Below are 19959 nucleotides of genomic sequence, written 5' to 3' on the forward strand. Positions count from 1 at the left end.
GATTCTTCTTGTAGCCTGTTTAATTGTTTTACCAAAGCTACCTTCAAAACCCTTCTGATCCTGTTCTTCTCAAATCATGTTGCTCCACCCCAGCATTCTCTGAAAAGATAATCTGAGTGTAGGAGTAAATCTTGTTATCACTGCACTGGATAAACAGGTAGAGAATACTGCACCATTACCTCCTGGTCTGTGAACTATCCATCTTTACTATTTTTTTTTAAGGAGTCTTTAAAGGGATAGTCTAGTCAAAATTAAACTTTCATGATTCAGATAGAGAAGGTAATTTTAAGCAACTTTCTAATTTACTCCTATTATAATTTTTTCTTCATTCTCTCTGTATCTTTATTTGAAAAAGCAAGAATGTAAGCATAGGAGTAAGTCTATTTTTGGTTCGGCACCTAGGTAGCGCTTGCTGATTGGTGTCTAAATGTAACCACCAATCAGCAAGTGCTACCCAGGTCTGAACCAAAAATATGGGCCGGCTCCTAAGCTTACATTCTAGCTTTTTTAAATAAAGATACAAAGAGAATGAAGAACATTTGATAATAGAAGTAAATTAGAAAGTTTCTTAAAAATACCTGCTCTATCTGAATCACGAAAGTTAAATTCTGTCTAGACTATCCCTTTAAGGGATATTAAATACATTTAGTTTAATGTAATATTTATCAGCAATTAAACACTAGATTGTGAGAATTCTGCATGCATTTTTTTAAACATCTAACATAAAATCAAAAGCAGTCCAAGAGCACACTCCTTGAAATCCCTAGTGGAGTTCATGTTCTTAGTCTCCTTTCATGTAACCAGTTAAGGAAATATGTAAAGAAGTCTGTTCACTAATTAAAGCAATCACTGTGTGGCATGTTACAAGTTTAGGCTAATAATGTTAACATAATGGAGGCACTCACACTATTTGGGGACAGTAAAACTAGCATAATGTTCAGAAGTATTGTACAGCAAAAATAAACTAAAATAATGAATGAATTTGTTATACAATGAAGTTTTATTTTTATTTAGAATAATTGTCTAAAAGGTGACAGCGCTAGAATACTGCTGCCGGGCAGCGCTAGAATACTGCTGCCGGGCAGAGCTAGAATACTGCTGCCGGGCAGCGCTAGTTATGAGTTATTCATACTGCAGGGTGTGCAGAGAGGAACATGTATTGTACCTCTATATAGCACATGAATAATGCTGCTGGACTGCACTATTTATGAGTTATACATACTGCAGGGTGTGCAGAGAGGAACATGTATTGTACCTCTGGATAGCACATGAATAATGCTGCTGAACAGCACTAGTCATGTTCCTCCCAGCACACCCTGCAGCACGTGTAACTCATCATGACTAGTGCTGTCCAGCAGCATTATTCATGTGCTATCCAGAGGTACAATACATGTTCCTCTCTGCACACCCTGCAGTATGTATAACTCATAAATAGTGCAGTACAGCAGCAGTATTCATGCGCTATCCAGAGGTACAATACATGTTCCTCTTTGCACACCCTGCAGCATGTGTAACTCATGACTAGTGCTATCCAGCAGCATTATTCATGTGCTGCAGCATTATTCATGTGCTGTACAGAGGTACAATACATGTTCCTCTTTGCACACCCTGCAGCATGTGTAACTCATGACTAGTGCTATCCAGCAGCATTATTCATGTGCTGCAGCATTATTCATGTGCTGTACAGAGGTACAATACATGTTCCTCCCTGCAGCATGTGTAACTCATAACTGCCCAGGTTAGCATGGCCAAAGTGGCAACCCTACCATTGCTTACATTGGTAATAATCTTTAACAGTAACATCACAAATAGTAAAATCAATAACATTTTAAAATATGAAAAAGTGATTAGTGTTTGTAATTTTATATTTTACAAAAGTTTTTAAAGCAGCGCAACAAATTGGCAAGATGATATTTAAAAAAAACAACAAGGCATAACATATTGACTCTAGATTAATAAATAAAAAAATGTTTAAAATTTACCTTCCAATTCTCCACCAGATGCAGCGATCTTGGAAAGACTCAAGCAGGTTGTTCCTACAGCATCATTCTTGGTTAATCTATCCCTGGATGACATAATAAATAATCTACTTTCAGTAAAGTTCAAGTCTTCATTTCTGCATTACTGAAACTAAAACATTAATTCCTGATTCAGATAGAACATACAATTTTAAACAACTTTCCAGTTTATTTTTATTATCAAATTTGCTTCATTCTCTTGTTATTCTTTGTTAAAGGAGTAGCAATGCACTACTGAGAGCTAGCTGATCAAATCAGGTGAACCAATGACAAGAGACATATATACTGTATGTGCAGCCACCAATCTGAAGCTAGCTCCCAGTAGTGCTTTACTGCTCCTGAGCCTACCTAGGGTGTTTGCGTGCGTTAGGTTTTCCACTCGTATTACAAGTTAAAAATAAACGTGATCACTTGAGCTCAATCGAGATTTACGCTAGAATGATAACTGCATCCTCAGAGCTCTGTATAACGGTTTTGCAAAACAAAAAAAAAGTGTCACAAAACACATAAAAAATACATTACAAAAGTAAAGTTACACTCATAACACAATCTAAAAAAATTATTTAAAAAAAATATATTGCACCAAAAAGTTATAATATATAGTGGCTTTGGACACCTAGAAGACGGATCAACCAGTGGCATGTCACTTTTTGGAAGCACAACACACTGTTAAAGATCTAAGATTCATTCTGATAGATCATGTACCCCCTCTCAATCAAGGGGGTGACAGAAAGAAAAAGTTGCTTCAGATAGAAGCCAGATGGATCTTTAGATTAGATACAATCCAACCAAAGGGACTCAATGCCAATATTGATTGGCATTGATTTCTGTGACCTGGGACTGTGACTTGGGTGAACTGATATTGTATACCACATGTAATATCTTGCAGTGCTGGTTATGTATATGTGAGTCATTGTTATTGCTGGCTAAGACTATGCTGATCATAGATGTTTGAGTGTAGGGTCTTAAAGGTACACTGAACCCAAATTTTTCTTTCATGATTCAGATAGAGCATGCAATTTTAAGCAACTGTTATTTACTCCTATTATATTTTTTTTTTGGTTCTCTTGCTATCTTTATTTGAAAAAGAAGGCATCTAAGCTTTTTATTTGGTTCAGGACTCTGGACAGCACTTTTTTATTGGTGGATGAATTTATCTACCAATCAGCAAGAACAACCCAGGGTGTTTACCAAAAATGGGCAGGCATCTAAACTTACATTTTTGCATTTCAAATAAACATACCAAGAGAATGAAAAAAAAAATTGATAATAGGAGTAAATTAGAAAGTTGCTTAAAATGTCATGCTCTATCTGAATCACGAAAGAAAATTTTTTGGGTTCAGTGTCCCTTTAAGCTTAGCTAGGTCTTATGATATATGAGGTCCTCTTACAGCCCTGGTCTGAGACCTCTTGTATTGCATACAATTAGATGATGGTTCACTAATGTATAGTTTATACATATGACCTGGAAGGATAATAAGGGTATTACTATATAGGTTAGGAATGTCATTATTTTGTAATATTTTGTATACTCTTTGTGGAATTGTTGTATATTTATGTGTTAGCGCAAGCCCACTTGCTTATGAGGTCCACTACATTTAAATACTTAGACATAGACATATCACATCTCTAGGCCTGTTTATATTCCCATCTGTCTTTCACGTTTTTTTGTGAATTTTTTTGCACATACTACAGGATTGAGCGTTTGGTTATTGTATGGTCATGAGATCACTAGATTGGTACTTATAACTACTTTGAGCTCACCCGATTTAGAAGTTATACCATGGGTCACTATCCCTTTAAGGTTAAGATCCCTATTTGACCATAGACCTATAGTTCGGGTTCTATTTTGTCTGACCAGTATTTCAAGAGTGAGTAATGAGGACAATATTCAAGTCTAATTATTGAGGGTATATAATTAATAATTATTGATGGTATACTATGTAGTGGTTTCACACTCACCATCATGTTCTTTCCCTCTAGCTAGTACATAGTGTTCAATCTATGGATTTCCCTTTTGAATGTATTGATAGTCATACTCATACCCCTCTCCCCCTGGCCTGCCACACTTTCATTTCTATATGATTTCTGCACCACGCTACACTCGTAGTTTGTTTACTAACATAGCGGGTGTCATTTTGGTCATCCTGTTCCTAAACCGGATTGGATTACACAAAATTCCATTTTAAATCTAATAGTCACAGGGATAGTCCATATTACAATGGTCCTCCATTGGAATAACTTTTGGAATTAATGGAGCATTGTCTCACCAAAAATTATTTTTCTTTTGAAAAGTTTTTTTTACTTACAGGTAGCAGGTACGGCCATGGGGTCAAACATGGCCCCTGTCTATGCGAATATTTTCATGCTAGGGTATGAATCACATCTCATGCAACCTATTGAACATCCAAACATCCAGATGTATACTAGATATATTGATGATTTATTTTTGATCTGGTGTGGGAGTACAACTGATTTATTAAAGTGGGTGGAACAGTTGAACCAGATGGACACACCCATTAGATTTAAAATGGAATTTAATAGTGATAAAATACACTTTCTTGACCTTAATATATTTAAAGTAAAAACACAACAACACATTAGATTTGGTACCTCCCTATATACCAAAAGTACTGATAGGAATTCGCTGTTACTTGCCTCTAGTTACCATCCACGGCATCAGAAGCAAGGCATTATCTCCTCCCAACTCACTAGAGTGATCAGAAATAACTCTGAACCAATAATTCGAGAGTCACAGTTGGACTCTATGTGCCTGAAACTTGAAGCAAGACACTATGACAAAAGAGACATCACAATGGCAAGACAGATGCTGACTGGGTCCAATCAAGAGACACTTATAAAGGCCAGAACAACAACTGACATGGATGATAGAACATTAAATTTTATCACTACATTCACTCCTCTACATACCACTATACGTGATTCTATACATAAAAGATGGGATCTGTTGGAAACTGACAAAAGTCTAGCAGCTTGGAAAACAAAACCACCTAGAGTAGTATATAGACGTGTCAAAAGCATTAGAGATTTAGTTGTCAAAACGGACCATAAAGGTCCCAATCAAGATGATACATGGCTTCAATCGCGCAAAAATGGATGTTATAAATGTTGGGAATGTGTTAATTGCAATTCCATGCAGACAGGGGACTCTTTCCAGCATCCGCATAAAAATAAAAGATACACTATCCGCCATCGTTTGAATTGCAACAGCTCCTTTGTCGTTTATTTATTGATTTGTCCCTGTTCCTTATTTTATGTGGGAAAAACGACCACCCCGTTCAAAGATCGTATGGCTAACCACAGATGCTCCATTAGAGAGGCATTGAAACAAGGGACATCTGATCTTCCTGTGGCTCGACACTTTGCCACATATAAACACCATATATCAAGTTTACGTTGCATGATCATTGATCATTTGCCTGCATCCAGAAGAGGGGGAGATCGAGCTAGAATGTTGCTGCAACTGGAGTCCAGATGGATTTATATGCTGGACACTGTGTCCCCAAAAGGACTTAACATTAAACTGGATTTTGGACCTTTTATTGAATAAGCAAGGTTCCTTATATTCTGTTCCAGCATTTATAACATACTATCCTCCTTTTGCCACTAACATATTATATGGGACTTTTTAATGGACTCAGCTCCAACTATGTGTTTAACTTTTTCTTTTTTCTTCTTTTTTCATTCTGGCTTTCATACTATCGGATGTTGAGTGGATTCACACAGCAGTATAAGAGGGTCCGCCACCCCACATGATATCACCATTCCCGACATGAGCTTGTCACTCCTTCACTAAGGTGCAGTACAAAGAATGTGGAGGGGTATACCCGCGATATATGTGTGTTATACCCCGTAATCTATCTTACCACATAAGGCTGATACACACTCCGCCCATGATAAGGAACGTGAGGATCGAATATGCACGAAAATCATCTGAGACCTAATGAGGCTTATGTTCGCTGAATACGGCATCGTTATGCCAGAATCATATGGAACGCTCATTCTTTAAAAAGGTCCTTATTTTGATTGGCCCTGATCGCATGCAAGGCATAACTGGCGGGTGTGCACGATGACGTTCGAATTCTACAGAGCCACGAGATTGGCTGGTTGCATCAATGGAGGGCGGAGGATATGGAACCATGCATTGATATGGTAATTAGCCATGCGACTAGAAGGAAAAGATTGCTGGGACTGACACATGACACCTCAACCAATCAACACTTGTGTGGGTGTGACGGACCGCTCTCACTGCGGCGCGAAGAGGATCAGAAACAACTGATAGCAGCCTCTTTATACTGATTACCAATTTGACAAAGAGAGAAAAGAAAGCCAGAATCTTTATGCTCACATTGGAACATCACATAGCTGATGTAACCTCTTAGGAACCATCTTACTTATCTTTGGGACATTTGATAAAGATGCCATTTAGGCATCGAAACGTCATGTTTATCCCTATTTTTTAATCTTTTGTATCAGTGAGTGCTGTCTTTTTTGCACAATATATATATATATATATATATATATATATATATATATATATATATATATATATATATATATATATATATATATATATATACATACACACACAGGGAGTGCAGAATTATTAGGCAAATGAGTATTTTGACCACATCATCCTCTTTATGCATGTTGTCTTACTCCAAGCTGTATAGGCTCGAAAGCCTACTACCAATTAAGCATATTAGGTGATGTGCATCTCTGTAATGAGAAGGGGTGTGGTCTAATGACATCAACACCCTATATCAGGTGTGCATAATTATTAGGCAACTTCCTTTCCTTTGGCAAAATGGGTCAAAAGAAGGACTTGACAGGCTCAGAAAAGTAAAAAATAGTGAGATATCTTGCAGAGGGATGCAGCACTCTTAAAATTGCAAAGCTTCTGAAGCGTGATCATCGAACAATCAAGCGTTTCATTCAAAATAGTCAACAGGGTCGCAAGAAGCGTGTGGAAAAACCAAGGCGCAAAATAACTGCCCATGAACTGAGAAAAGTCAAGCGTGCAGCTGCCAAGATGCCACTTGCCACCAGTTTGGCCATATTTCAGAGCTGCAACATCACTGGAGTGCCCAAAAGCACAAGGTGTGCAATACTCAGAGACATGGCCAAGGTAAGAAAGGCTGAAAGACGACCACCACTGAACAAGACACACAAGCTGAAACGTCAAGACTGGGCCAAGAAATATCTCAAGACTGATTTTTCTAAGGTTTTATGGACTGATGAAATGAGAGTGAGTCTTGATGGGCCAGATGAATGGGCCCGTGGCTGGATTGGTAAAGGGCAGAGAGCTCCAGTCCGACTCAGACGCCAGCAAGGTGGAGGTGGAGTACTGGTTTGGGCTGGTATCATCAAAGATGAGCTTGTGGTGCCTTTTCGGGTTGAGGATGGAGTCAAGCTCAACTCCCAGTCCTACTGCCAGTTTCTGGAAGACACCTTCTTCAAGCAGTGGTACAGGAAGAAGTCTGCATCCTTCAAGAAAAACATGATTTTCATGCAGGACAATGCTTTATCACACGCGTCCAAGTACTCTGCGTGGCTGGCAAGAAAGGGTATAAAAGAAGAAAATCTAATGACATGGCCTCCTTGTTCACCTGATCTGAACCCCATTGAGAACCTGTGGTCCATCATCAAATGTGAGATTTACAAGGAGGGAAAACAGTACACCTCTCTGAACAGTGTCTTGGAGGCTGTGGTTGCTGCTGCACGCAATGTTGATGGTGAACAGATCAAAACACTGACAGAATCCATGGATGGCAGGCTTTTGAGTGTCCTTGCAAAGAAAGGTGGCTATATTGGTCACTGATTTGTTTTTGAATGAGAGCGAGAGAGAGCGAGAGCGAGAGCGAGAGCGAGAGATTCTAGGTTCGGCTATCTGTGCTCGTCTGCAAAAACAGTTTACTTTTAACTCATAATACGAACACAACCCGACGCACACAAAAAGCTTACTTCTAGCGCAGTTAACACATGAGAGGGAGCATTAAATAATGCTCAACTTGTGATCTGGCCCTATCTGTTTTGTAGGAACCATGATGATTACATAAATATAGGGGGGTTTTTCACCCAGGTACACTACAACCTTATGTACTAAAAACAAATTATGTCTGTTTGTCTGTCTGGGGGAAATGTGTCTGCTTTATTTACAAAATAAAGAATTATGCCAACAGTAAATACTTGTGCATATGCTGCCGTCAGTGAACCTATCCAACACCAGATGATTTCCAGAACTTACCAGTCATAAACAGTTAGCTTTATGTTCTCACACATGGATGGAAACTGCAAAACAAATATACAGAAGCATTGTAAATATCTGTAGCTTACATAACTTATAGGAACATTAGAAAAAACGCAAGAGGCTGCAGCATTTTATCACTTTAAAGGGACATAAAAACCCAATTTTTTTCTTTCATTATTCAGATAAAGAATACAATTTTAAAAATGTTTCTAATTAACTTCTATTATCAAATTTGCTTCGTTCTCGTGTTATTCTTTGTTGGAGAGATACCTAGGTAGGTAGCAGGGCACATGCCTGAGGCACTATGTGACAGAAAATAGTGCCGCCATCTAGTGCCCTTGCTAATGTATAACATTATTGCAAAAGTGCTGCCATATACCTGTAGTGCTGCAGACACATGCACACTCCTAAGCCTACATTCCTGCTTTTCAACGAAGAATAGCAAGAAAACGAAGAACATTTGATAATAGAATTATATTGGAAAGTTTTTTTTTTTTGTTTTTAAATTGTATGCCCTATCTAATTCATGAAAGAAGATGTGTGGGTTTTATGTCCCTTTAAAGTTGATTATAAAACTTTCCCCCCTCAGATTAAGTGAGCCCTTTCACTGATAATAGAAAGATAGAGTATACCATTGTAAATAACGTTCTGATTGACTTCTTTTATACAAGTTACTTAATTCTAATGGTATTCTTTGTTAAAGGAACAGCAATGTACTACTGGGAGCTAGCTGAAAACATCCACTGAACCAATGACAAGAGGCATGTATGTACATCCACCAATCAGCACTAAGGAACCAGTAGTGAATTGCTGCAACTGAGCCCGTCTAGATTTGCTTTTCGACAAAGGACACCAAAAAAAAAGCAAATTAGGTGGAAATTGGAAAGTTGTTTAAAATTGTATGCTCTATCACAATCATGAAAAAAAAAATTTTTAGTTACAGATCCCTTTTAAAATAAGGGAGATGGTCAATTTCCCTACAACTTAAAGGGCCATAATACCCAAATGTTAAAGCACTTGAAAGTGATGCAGCATAGCTGTTAAAAGCCGACTAGAAAATATCTCCTGAACATCTCTAAGTAAAAAAGAAAGATATTTTACCTCAAAAGTTTCTCAGTACCCACCTCCCATTGTAAAGGATTTCTAAGCAGCATATTAGTATGTCTGTCCTGGGACAGCTGAAGGGATGAGCCTTGTGCACACTCATGTTATTTCCCTATTCAGTTTAGGGAAGTTTACAATGAAATCTCATGAGATCACAGTAAAAGAGTTCATGACCTCAGCACTGCTGATGCTGATTGGCTGCTGTTCATTTCTTCATTTTTTTACCTGCAGCTGGGAGCAGCTGAGTATAACTTTTTACACAGAACTTACTCTGCTGAGCTGAGGAAGTTGTGAGGTAAAATATCTTCCTTTTTTACATAGAGATGCTCAGGTGATATTTTCCTGTCAGCATTTTACAGTTATACTGCATCAGTTTCAAGTGATTTAGCATATGAGTATTATGTCCCTTTAAAATCCACCCAGAGACAGTTTTAGCACAGTGCAGTCAACTGCTCCCATTTCTAGGTCCCTATATTTTAAAGTTCCCTGTGTTCAATAAAACGTCACATGTATGTGACAAAATATATATATATAAAAAAAGGTGTAGATACTGACTTTATAGTCTATAGGCTAAAGGTCTTATGCATTCCATGCCATTTCAGTTCTTTCTCAAAAATCACATTATCGTTCAAAATCTTCAATCACTGATATGAGAAAACAGCATTTACACATAAGCCTTATTAGGAAGTTACCAGTATCCATTTGCAGGACGTACACTGATGCTGGATTTATTTCAATTTTAAAAACAAAACAAAACTGTACTTTACATCTATTTTTATTTTTTTTGCTCAAAAAAGCAATTCATTGTGTTTAAATGGATATGAAACCCCCAATTTTCTTTCAGGAGTCAGATAGAACATTCCATTTTTGGTTCTCCCTATTTACCTCTATTATTAAACTTGCTTTGTTCACTTGGTATCGTTTGTTGAAGAAGCAGCAGTAACTGGGGGTTAGCTGAACACACCTAATAAGCCAAAGACAAGAGGCATATATGTGCATACACCAATTAGCAGCTACCTCCCAATAATGCTGCTGCTACAGAGTCTACCTAGATATGCTTTTCAACAAAGCATACTAACAGAACAAAGCAAATTAGATCAAGGGAAATGTTAAGCTATTTAACATTGTATGCTCTGTCTGAATCACAAAAGAGAAATTTGCATGTCATGTTCCTGCTCTTTCAGATACTATGAAAAAGTTTAAGTACAATGTAATTTGAACAAACATAGAACAATTACATTTGTATTTTATTAAATGTTTTTAAAGGGTGGCTGGCAGAAGAAACCATGGTTTAGCCACATTTTGATACATTTAACTAAAGAGTAACAGCATAAGATCCTTAGCTACTTTTGCATGGGATTTGTAACTCTATTAAAGGAACATTAAACCCAAACATTTTCTTTTATGATTCAGATGGAGAATACAATTTTAAACAATATTCCAATTTACTTCTATTACCTAATTTGCTGCAATCTTCAGATATCCTTTGTTATAGAAATACCAATGTACATTGGTGAGCCAATCACATGAGTCATCTATGTGCAGCCACCTATCAGAAGCTACTGAACCTATCTAGATATGCTTTTCAGGAAAGAATATCAAGAGAATGAAGCAAATTAGATAATAGATGTGAATTAGAAAGTTGTTTAAAATGTTATTCTATATCTGAATCACGAAAGAAAAAAAATTGGGTTTAATGTCCCTTTAAGCTGCCACTAACAGGAGTGGGGCTTGTACTGATATTTAAAGAAATTAGGAACACTTACCTTTATTTGGAGATTGACTGCTTGGTTCCACTCAGGATTTGCATTTTTTTCAATTTTGTTGGTACAAACCTACAATTAAAAAAAACAAGGAAAGGTTAAGTTGTTTTTAAAATGTAATAAGAGAAAAAAGCTAAACCTTCAAGAATAACCAATAAATGAAGTCATTATTATAACCATCTTCCCACAATACTCACTCTACAAATGTACTAATAGTACTTCACTATTAAATAATATGGTGGGTGCCTAATATCATTAAATATCAGAATATTACAACTTCAACCCCAAGACTGGAGAGTAAAAAGCAAATATTTAGAGACACTCACTTGGATATCATATCAAATCAATAATCCACTCCAACAATTCAAAATAAACTCACAATCCTAAAGTTAAAATTTAAACTTAACTTTTAAATTTACCAATATAAAACCAAGAAAAAAATTAAAACATAAGTATAAATACCATACTAAGGTATATAGCCAGAACAACGCTATGGGAAAGGGACATAAATGGACTAAAAGTAACTATAGAGTTTGCTGCACGACCATCCAGCTGGGGAGACTTTCCACCCACTGCATATCCCACTTAGAACCTTAAAGGGCATGACAATCAAATTTTAGTTTCCCTTAAAATGTTTAAAGGGACATAATGATTAAAATTTAAAATGTGCATGAACGTATTTCAATGTTGCACAAAAACATTTTTGTAATATACTTGTATTATCAAATGTGCTTCATGTGTATCATGACAGAGATTACTTCATTTGCATCTTTCAAGCTATCGCTGTCTCTATGAGCATGCATGGTTTTTTAATGCCTTTGCACAGCGCATGTATATTATGTGTGTATGCTGGTGCAATTCCTTCTCTTTCCAAGAAGGTTTTTTTTTCCCTTCCGTTAATAGAAATATATATTAAAATGCTTCTTTTCAAAACTGGAATGCAGACATTCCAGTTTTCACAATTATGTCCCTTTAATTATAGTGAAACAACTTTAAAATACAAGAAAAGAAGGTAAAATAACTATAGCAAGTGTATTGCAAAGGAATATTCTGGTCAAAATTTAAATGCATATAGATGAATTACGTTTTTCAATAGAAACATATTTGTAATATAAATGTATTGGCAAAAACACTTCTAGTGAAAGTTATTGCTGTTTTAGGGTTTGCATTTTTTCCTGCACGTGCATGTGAAGCATAGCTAGATATTCTCAGTTCACTAGCATTTTAAATACTGCAGCTGTTCAGAGCACCAGTGGGGCTTGTTATCATGTCAGCAATTAACAAGCAGAGTCATTACCAGGCAGTAAAGCACCTTAGGCTCTCTGATCAAGTGCTGTGTTACAAATGCTGGTGCACGGTGCATACTTAAATACACATTTGAAACAGCTATAGCTTTTCTTAGAAGCAATTTTGCCAATACATCTATATTACAAAAATGCTTTTATTCAAAACAGAAATGCATCCATGTAAATTCCAATTTTATCTGGAATGTCCCATTAAGTCTGAAAACCTAACAAGTAAAATATTTGTTTACCAATCTCTGCATTAAGTACAAACAACAACGTTTAGTTTATGCAGTTGCTTTGTTAAATTACAGTTAAGGGTTCATGTGGGAAGTGGGTAGCAGTGAGATTTCCATATATTACTACATTTTACACTGAAATCAGCCCTGCAGCAAGGACAATAACTCATACTTATCAAAGGGAGCAGGTAGCATCTGCTGTCCAGTTATTATTGCACAAGCAATAGCTTGTGCAGCCACCAACGTGTTGTAGGTATATGGTTATAGAGTACAATAATCAAGACATTTAAATAAATCATAAGAGTAGAGGGCCCTGCCTTTAAGTCACTGTAAACCACCTTTACATAAAATGATCAGCAGGACAGGTGAACTAGTGAGCTTACATTTTGTTATCAAATTTGCTTTGTTTAAAGTGGATGTCAACTTTCAAGAATGAATTAAAAACAGGGGCACTTTCATTCATGAAAGTTTACATTTCACCAGTTTTGTTAAAATACTTAGCTTTTCTTCTTGAAGCCGGAGAAGCAATTCCCCCTCCTGACGCTCGTCTCTTCTTACGTGAGCAATGACGAATACGGCATCCTCCAATCACGGCTCTGAGGCAACGCTGTGATTGGAGAAAGCCGGATTCTCATTCTTGAAAGTTGACATTCGCTTTAAAGCTAGGTAGGCTGATATGAGCTCAGGATCGTGCACGTGTCTTTAGCACTTTATGGCAGCAGTGTTTGTATCTATGTATAAAACATTGCTATAAACAATGTTGCAAACATTGCAGCCAGATGGCCAGAGACACGTGCACGCTCTTGAGCTCACCTAGGATTACTCTTTTTTTTTTTTTTTTTTTTTTATTTAAAGAGAGCTTTATTGAAAATATATTCAAGCGTTATACAACAAGATCGTCAAACAAACAGAGTACGGTACAGAATGAGAACAACTCTCAGGTTAACAAAGGTGAGCAATTTAGGGGACACTCTACACATGGTGTCCCGGTGTACAGATTAAGAGCGATCAAGTATCAATTACCAGTCCGTTGTATGCTATAGACAAGAAAAACGGTCAGCTCTCTACTTACATTTTCTACTAATTTTCAAATCACATATACCATGTCCTTCCAATGAAGACATGGTGCTTATTTGTCAAATATATAAATGAACATAACAGGTCTGAAGAAGGTGTACAATGATATTCAGTTAATCCCAGCTTACTGCTATACATTAATGATCCAGCACTAGCCATCCCCTGATTTTTACACAGACAGGGGGGGGGGGCTGAATTTAAAACAAGGAAGAAGGGAACCGGGAAAAGGAGAGGTGGGAGAAGGGGGAAAAAAAATTAAAATTAATTGCCTGAAATGCAGGGGTCTCAAGATTACTGCCTACTCCTCTTGCTCAGGTCTCTCCCACATCTACATTAGTTCTACATATACCTCCAGTTTCGCAGTTTTAACATAATGGTATTTCTCAAGGAGAAGAATATTTTGCACGCTCTGTTTCCAGTCCACTAAGGTGGGTATCTGGGGTGATTTCCGACGTTGGGGAATTAGGTTCTTAGCTCCTGCTAGCATCAACATTAAGAGGGTCTTTTTTAACTTGTTTTCTATTTTGTTAGGGAAGTGAGACAGTAGGGTTTCTGGTGTTTTGGGGACCACAAGGTCTAACAGCCTCTGAATCTCCCGCCAAACAGAGGACCAAAAACTCTCCAAGAGAGGGCAGTCCCACCAAATATGCAAAATCGTACCTGTGCCCCCAAATCCCCTCCAACATTTTTCAGAAGCCCTAGGGTAGATTGTCTTGAGTCTGGACGGTGTCAAGTACCAACGGCTCAGGAACTTGTAATGTGACTCCTGCATGCAGGCTGAGACCGATAAAGTTTTGACAGCACGGAAAATCCGTTGCCACTCTTCTTTGGAGAGCTCACTATCCAATTCCTTGTGCCATGCCCTAGTGTAATAGGATTACTCTTTAACAAAAGATACCAAAATTGATAACAGAAGTAAACTGACAAGTTGTTTAAAATATCTCAAGAAATTGATAAAGCTCTTCCCAGAGTGAAACGCATTAAATATAGTGACCATACATCCTCTGCTAACCAAGGACTGACCTTTGCTGTGAAACTCTCTTTCAACCCAGGTTGTTTTATGAACTATCAGATTTGCAATTTCATCTGTATTTGCAATAACATACAAGCTTGCGTGCATAGCACTAAGGGCAGGCATTGAATATACAGCATCACTTTAGAAGTCTCCGTTCATAAACAAGGAGCAGAGGAGCGGATCACTTTTCGTCTACGAAAATCTGAAAGATTCGGTTGGTTGGGCTAGGACGAGCCCCCGGAGTGTCATCCGTGATGCCAGACGCCGAAGTCATGAGGGGTGAACTCACGGGTAACCGGACCACAGAACACATGGGATATCTCCCCTCCAGGATCATATTAAATCAAGGTACCAATCTGATACTGTTCCACAGGAGTAATACTCTACATGAGAGTGATATCAAAGCGGTTAGTGATTAACATCTGAAGCGAATATAACCTCCTTATGCCTTGTACTCCCTTATAACTATAACATTGTATGACGTTTAAAGAAAGTTTCAACAAACTGAATTTTTCCTATATTGGTCACATTACCTGCTTTTTATTGTACTCATTTGTATGTCATTTTTATGCCATTTGAGGTACTGGTACCTTCATAGTCGTATTAATTAACTATTGTACTTTATGCTGTGTAGTATATTTCTCTGTGTTTTTTAAAACATTTTTTTGGACCACAGTTTTCTATTTTATCATGACCATAACCATCTTGTGTGTGATATTTTTCTTGTGCATTTATACTTGGCGGAATTTTCCCATATATCTTTGAGTTTTTAAATTACAATATACATGTTTTTATAGTAATGTACTAAGTGAGACGTCTCTAATTTTAGCCCTAATTGTTTTCTAGTTAATAAATATTTTAGACATTGACTGACCTCTGCTCTTCTCATTAATGGCTTTTTAATATTATGTATACATTAGGATAACCTGTTTATATAATTTCTTGAGATATCTTCAGCTCTGAGCGCCCTTACTCACACCTTTCTTTTTTCCTACTTTTTTGAATAGAATGAAAGATTTATTCCATTGTAAGGAGTCTGATATCTCACTACCTAGCACACTATTAGACTCTCTTTTCTCCTTTAAGTTGTTTAAAATGTCATGCGCTATCCAATCCATTTAAGTTTAACTTTGGCTTTACTGTCCCTTTAACCCCTACCATTAAGTCACAATAAAATGGGTCTTTAGGACCCTAGTGATGTGATGTTATGTCCATGCATTTTTGCCAACTTACAGGGATCCCCTGCATTTCCTCACCCCCCCCCCCCCCCCCAGAACTTGCCTTGCAACTGAGACAGTGTGCCTGGGGTGAGTCAGAGCCTTGGTGGTCATGTGAACGCTGTGTTAGCAAATCACAGCGATCACATGGTAACTCTACAAACCAGTAACAGTAAGGGTGAGCGGCAAGAAGATGAAGTGGCGGGAGGAGGATGAAGGGGGCGGGACCCTAAGCTAAAGAAAACAATGTTTGGAAGGGAGGGATGGGATGCTATACTACAGAAAAAAAATGGTCAAATCAGGTGGTGGGGATGGCTACAAAATGATTACAAGAAGGGGGGGGGGAAGGGTGAGGGGGTACCACTATTCTATAGCAAAAAAAAAAAAAAATTCTAAACTGGGTACTGGCAGACAGCTGCCAATACTTAAGATGGCCACGACTAGTGGGAGAGGGAGGGTTAGAGAGCCGTTTGTGAGTAGAGATCTTTACACTGCCAACAAAAAATACTAATAAAAAGAAAGCATAATTAAAAAAAAAAAAAAAAAAAAGCCCTAAACTGCATACTCGCAGACGTTCTGCCACTACCTAAGATGATGGTGAGGAGTGTGAGTGGGGGGAGAGAGTTATTTGTGAGGAGTCAGTGTGGTAGGAAGTGTCAGGTGGGAGGGTAATCCCTGCATTACTATACTATTTCCCTTACCAGCTAACTAACCCCTTCACTACCGAGAATTTAGGAAGTGGGGTGTGCAGCTGCAATTAGCGGCATTCTAACTGCCAAAACTAATTGCAAAGCCTTGCCTGTCTGCTATTTCTGAACAAAAGGAACTCCAGGGAACTTTTTACAACCATTTGTTTTATGACTGCAGTAGTTGTGTGTAAAAAATTTCAGTGGGAAACCCAACGTTTGTGAAAAAGCGAACTATTTTTTTTTTATATGAATGCATCTGACCGCCAAATGGTAACATAAAATATACCAAAATCGGCCTAGATCAGTACCTTGGGTTGTCTTAAAAAAAAATATATAGTTTTGATAGGTAAACAAAATAAAACAAGGATCTATTTCTGCTTAAAGGGACACTGAACCCAAATTTTTTCTTTTGTGATTCAGATAGAGCATGCAATTTTAAGCAACTTTCTAATTTACTCCTATTATGAATGTTTCTTCGTTCTCTTGCTATCTTTATTTGAAAAAACATAATTTATGTAAGAACTTACCTGATAAATTCAATTCTTTCATACTAGCAAGAGTCCATGAGCTAGTGACGTATGGGATATACATTCCTACCAGGAGGTGCAAAGTTTCCCAAACCTCAAAATGCCTATAAATACACCCCTCACCACACCCACAAATCAGTTTAACGAATAGCCAAGAAGTGGGGTGATAAGAAAAAAGTGTGAAGCATAAAAATAAGGAATTGGAATAATTGTGCTTTATACAAAAAAATCATAACCACCACAAAAAAGGGTGGGCCTCATGGACTCTTGCTAATATGAAAGAAATGAATTTATCAGGTAAGTTCTTACATAAATTATGTTTTCTTTCATCTAATTAGCAAGAGTCCATGAGCTAGTGACGTATGGGATAATGACTACCCAAGATGTGGATCTTCCACGCAAGAGTCACTAGAGAGGGAGGGATAAAATAAAGACAGCCAATTCCGCTGAAAAAAATCCACACCCAAAAATAAAGTTTAAATCTTATAAAGAAAAAAAACTGAAAATATAAGCAGAAGAATCAAACTGAAACAGCTGCCTGAAGTACTTTTCTACCAAAAACAGCTTCAGAAGAAGAAAACACATCAAAATGGTAGAATTTAGTAAAAGTATGCAAAGAAGACCAAGTTGCTGCTTTGCAAATCTGATCAACCGAAGCTTCATTCCTAAATGCCCAGGAAGTAGAAACTGACCTAGTAGAATGAGCTGTAATCCTTTGAGGCGGAGTTTTACCCGACTCGACATAAGCATGATGAATTAAAGATTTCAACCAAGATGCCAAAGAAATGGCAGAAGCCTTCTGACCTTTCCTAGAACCGGAAAAGATAACAAATAGACTAGAAGTCTTTCGGAAATTCTTAGTAGCTTCAACATAATATTTCAAAGCTCTAACTACATCCAAAGAATGCAATGATTTCTCCTTAGAATTCTTAGGATTAGGACATAATGAAGGAACCACAATTTCTCTACTAATGTTGTTAGAATTCACAACCTTAGGTAAAAATTTAAAAGAAGTTCGCAACACCGCCTTATCCTGGTGAAAAATCAGAAAAGGAGACTCACAAGAAAGAGCAGATAATTCAGAAACTCTTCTGGCAGAAGAGATGGCCAAAAGGAACAAAACTTTCCAAGAAAGTAATTTAATGTCCAATGAATGCATAGGTTCAAACGGAGGAGCTTGAAGAGACCCCAGAACCAAATTCAAACTCCAAGGAGGAGAAATTGACTTAATGACAGGTTTTATACGAACCAAAGCTTGTACAAAACAATGAATATCAGGAAGATTAGCAATCTTTCTGTGAAAAAGAACAGAAAGAGCAGAGATTTGTCCTTTCAAGGAACTTGCAGACAAACCTTTATCCAAACCATCCTGAAGAAACTGTAAAATTCTCGGAATTCTAAAAGAATGCCAGGAAAAATGATGAGAAAGACACCAAGAAATATAAGTCTTCCAGACTCTATAATATATCTCCCTAGATACGGATTTACGAGCCTGTAACATAGAATTAATCACAGAGTCAGAGAAACCTCTTTGACTAAGAATCAAGCGTTCAATCTCCATACCTTTAAATTTAAGGATTTGAGATCCTGATGGAAAAAAGAACCTTGCGACAGAAGGTCTGGTCTTAACGGAAGAGTCCACGGTTGGCAAGAGGCCATCCGGACAAGATCCGCATACCAAAACCTGTGAGGCCATGCTGGAGCTACCAGCAGAACAAACGAGCATTCCTTCAGAATCTTGGAGATTACTCTTGGAAGAAGAACTAGAGGCGGAAAGATATAGGCAGGATGATACTTCCAAGGAAGTGACAATGCATCCACTGCTTCCGCTTGAGTATCCATGGATCTGGACAGATACCTGGGAAGTTTCTTGTTTAGATGAGAGGCCATCAGATCTATTTCTGGAAGTCCCCACATTTGAACAATCTGAAGAAATACCTCTGGGTGAAGAGACCATTCCCCTGGATGTAACGTTTGGCGACTGAGATAATCCGCTTCCCAATTGTCTATACCTGGGATATGAACCGCAGAAACTAGACAGGAGCTGGATTCCGCCCATACCAGAATTCGAGATACTTCTTTCATAGCCAGAGGACTGTGAGTCCCTCGATGATTGATGTATGCCACAGTTGTGACATTGTCTGTCTGAAAACAAATGAACGATTCTCTCTTTAGAAGAGGCCATGACTGAAGAGCTCTGAAAATTGCACGGAGTTCCAAAATATTGATCGGTAATCTCACCTCCTGAGATTCCCAAATCCCTTGTGCTGTCAGAGACCCCCACACAGCTCCCCAACCTGTAAGACTTGCATCTGTTGAAATTACAGTCCAGGTCGGAAGAACAAAAGAAGCCCCCTGAACTAAACGATGGTGATCTGTCCACCACGTCAGAGAGTGTCGTACAATTGGTTTTAAAGATATTAATTGAGATATCTTTGTGTAATCCCTGCACCACTGGTTCAGCATACAGAGCTGAAGAGGTCGCATGTGAAAACGAGCAAAGGGGATCGCGTCCGATGCAGCAGTCATAAGACCTAGAATTTCCATGCATAAGGCTACCGAAGGGAATGATTGTGACTGAAGGTTTCGACAAGCTGATATCAATTTCAGACGTCTCTTGTCTGTTAAAGACAGAGTCATGGACACTGAATCTATCTGAAAACCTAAAAAGGTTACCTTTGTCTGAGGAATCAATTAACTTTTTGGTAAATTGATCCTCCAACCATGATCTTGAAGAAACAACACAAGTCGATTCG

At 37.8% G+C, this 19959-nt stretch overlaps 1 protein-coding gene across 2 annotated transcripts in view; it reads right to left on the reverse strand.

Moving 5' to 3' along the window:
- The window catches only part of MYOF (myoferlin), a 313269-nt gene that overhangs the window by 158304 nt on the left and 135006 nt on the right, over window positions 1-19959 (reverse strand). For both annotated transcript variants that reach the window (XM_053692421.1, XM_053692420.1), the window contains exons 14-16: window positions 11160-11228; window positions 8287-8330; window positions 1983-2065 (exon numbers count right to left, since the gene is read on the reverse strand). In XM_053692421.1, the coding sequence (XP_053548396.1) occupies window positions 1983-2065; window positions 8287-8330; window positions 11160-11228 (196 nt within the window). The remainder of the gene's footprint in view (window positions 1-1982; window positions 2066-8286; window positions 8331-11159; window positions 11229-19959) is intronic.

This window comes from Bombina bombina, chromosome 9 (genome assembly GCF_027579735.1).
Source record: "Bombina bombina isolate aBomBom1 chromosome 9, aBomBom1.pri, whole genome shotgun sequence".
Classification (NCBI taxonomy): Eukaryota; Metazoa; Chordata; class Amphibia; order Anura; family Bombinatoridae; genus Bombina; species Bombina bombina.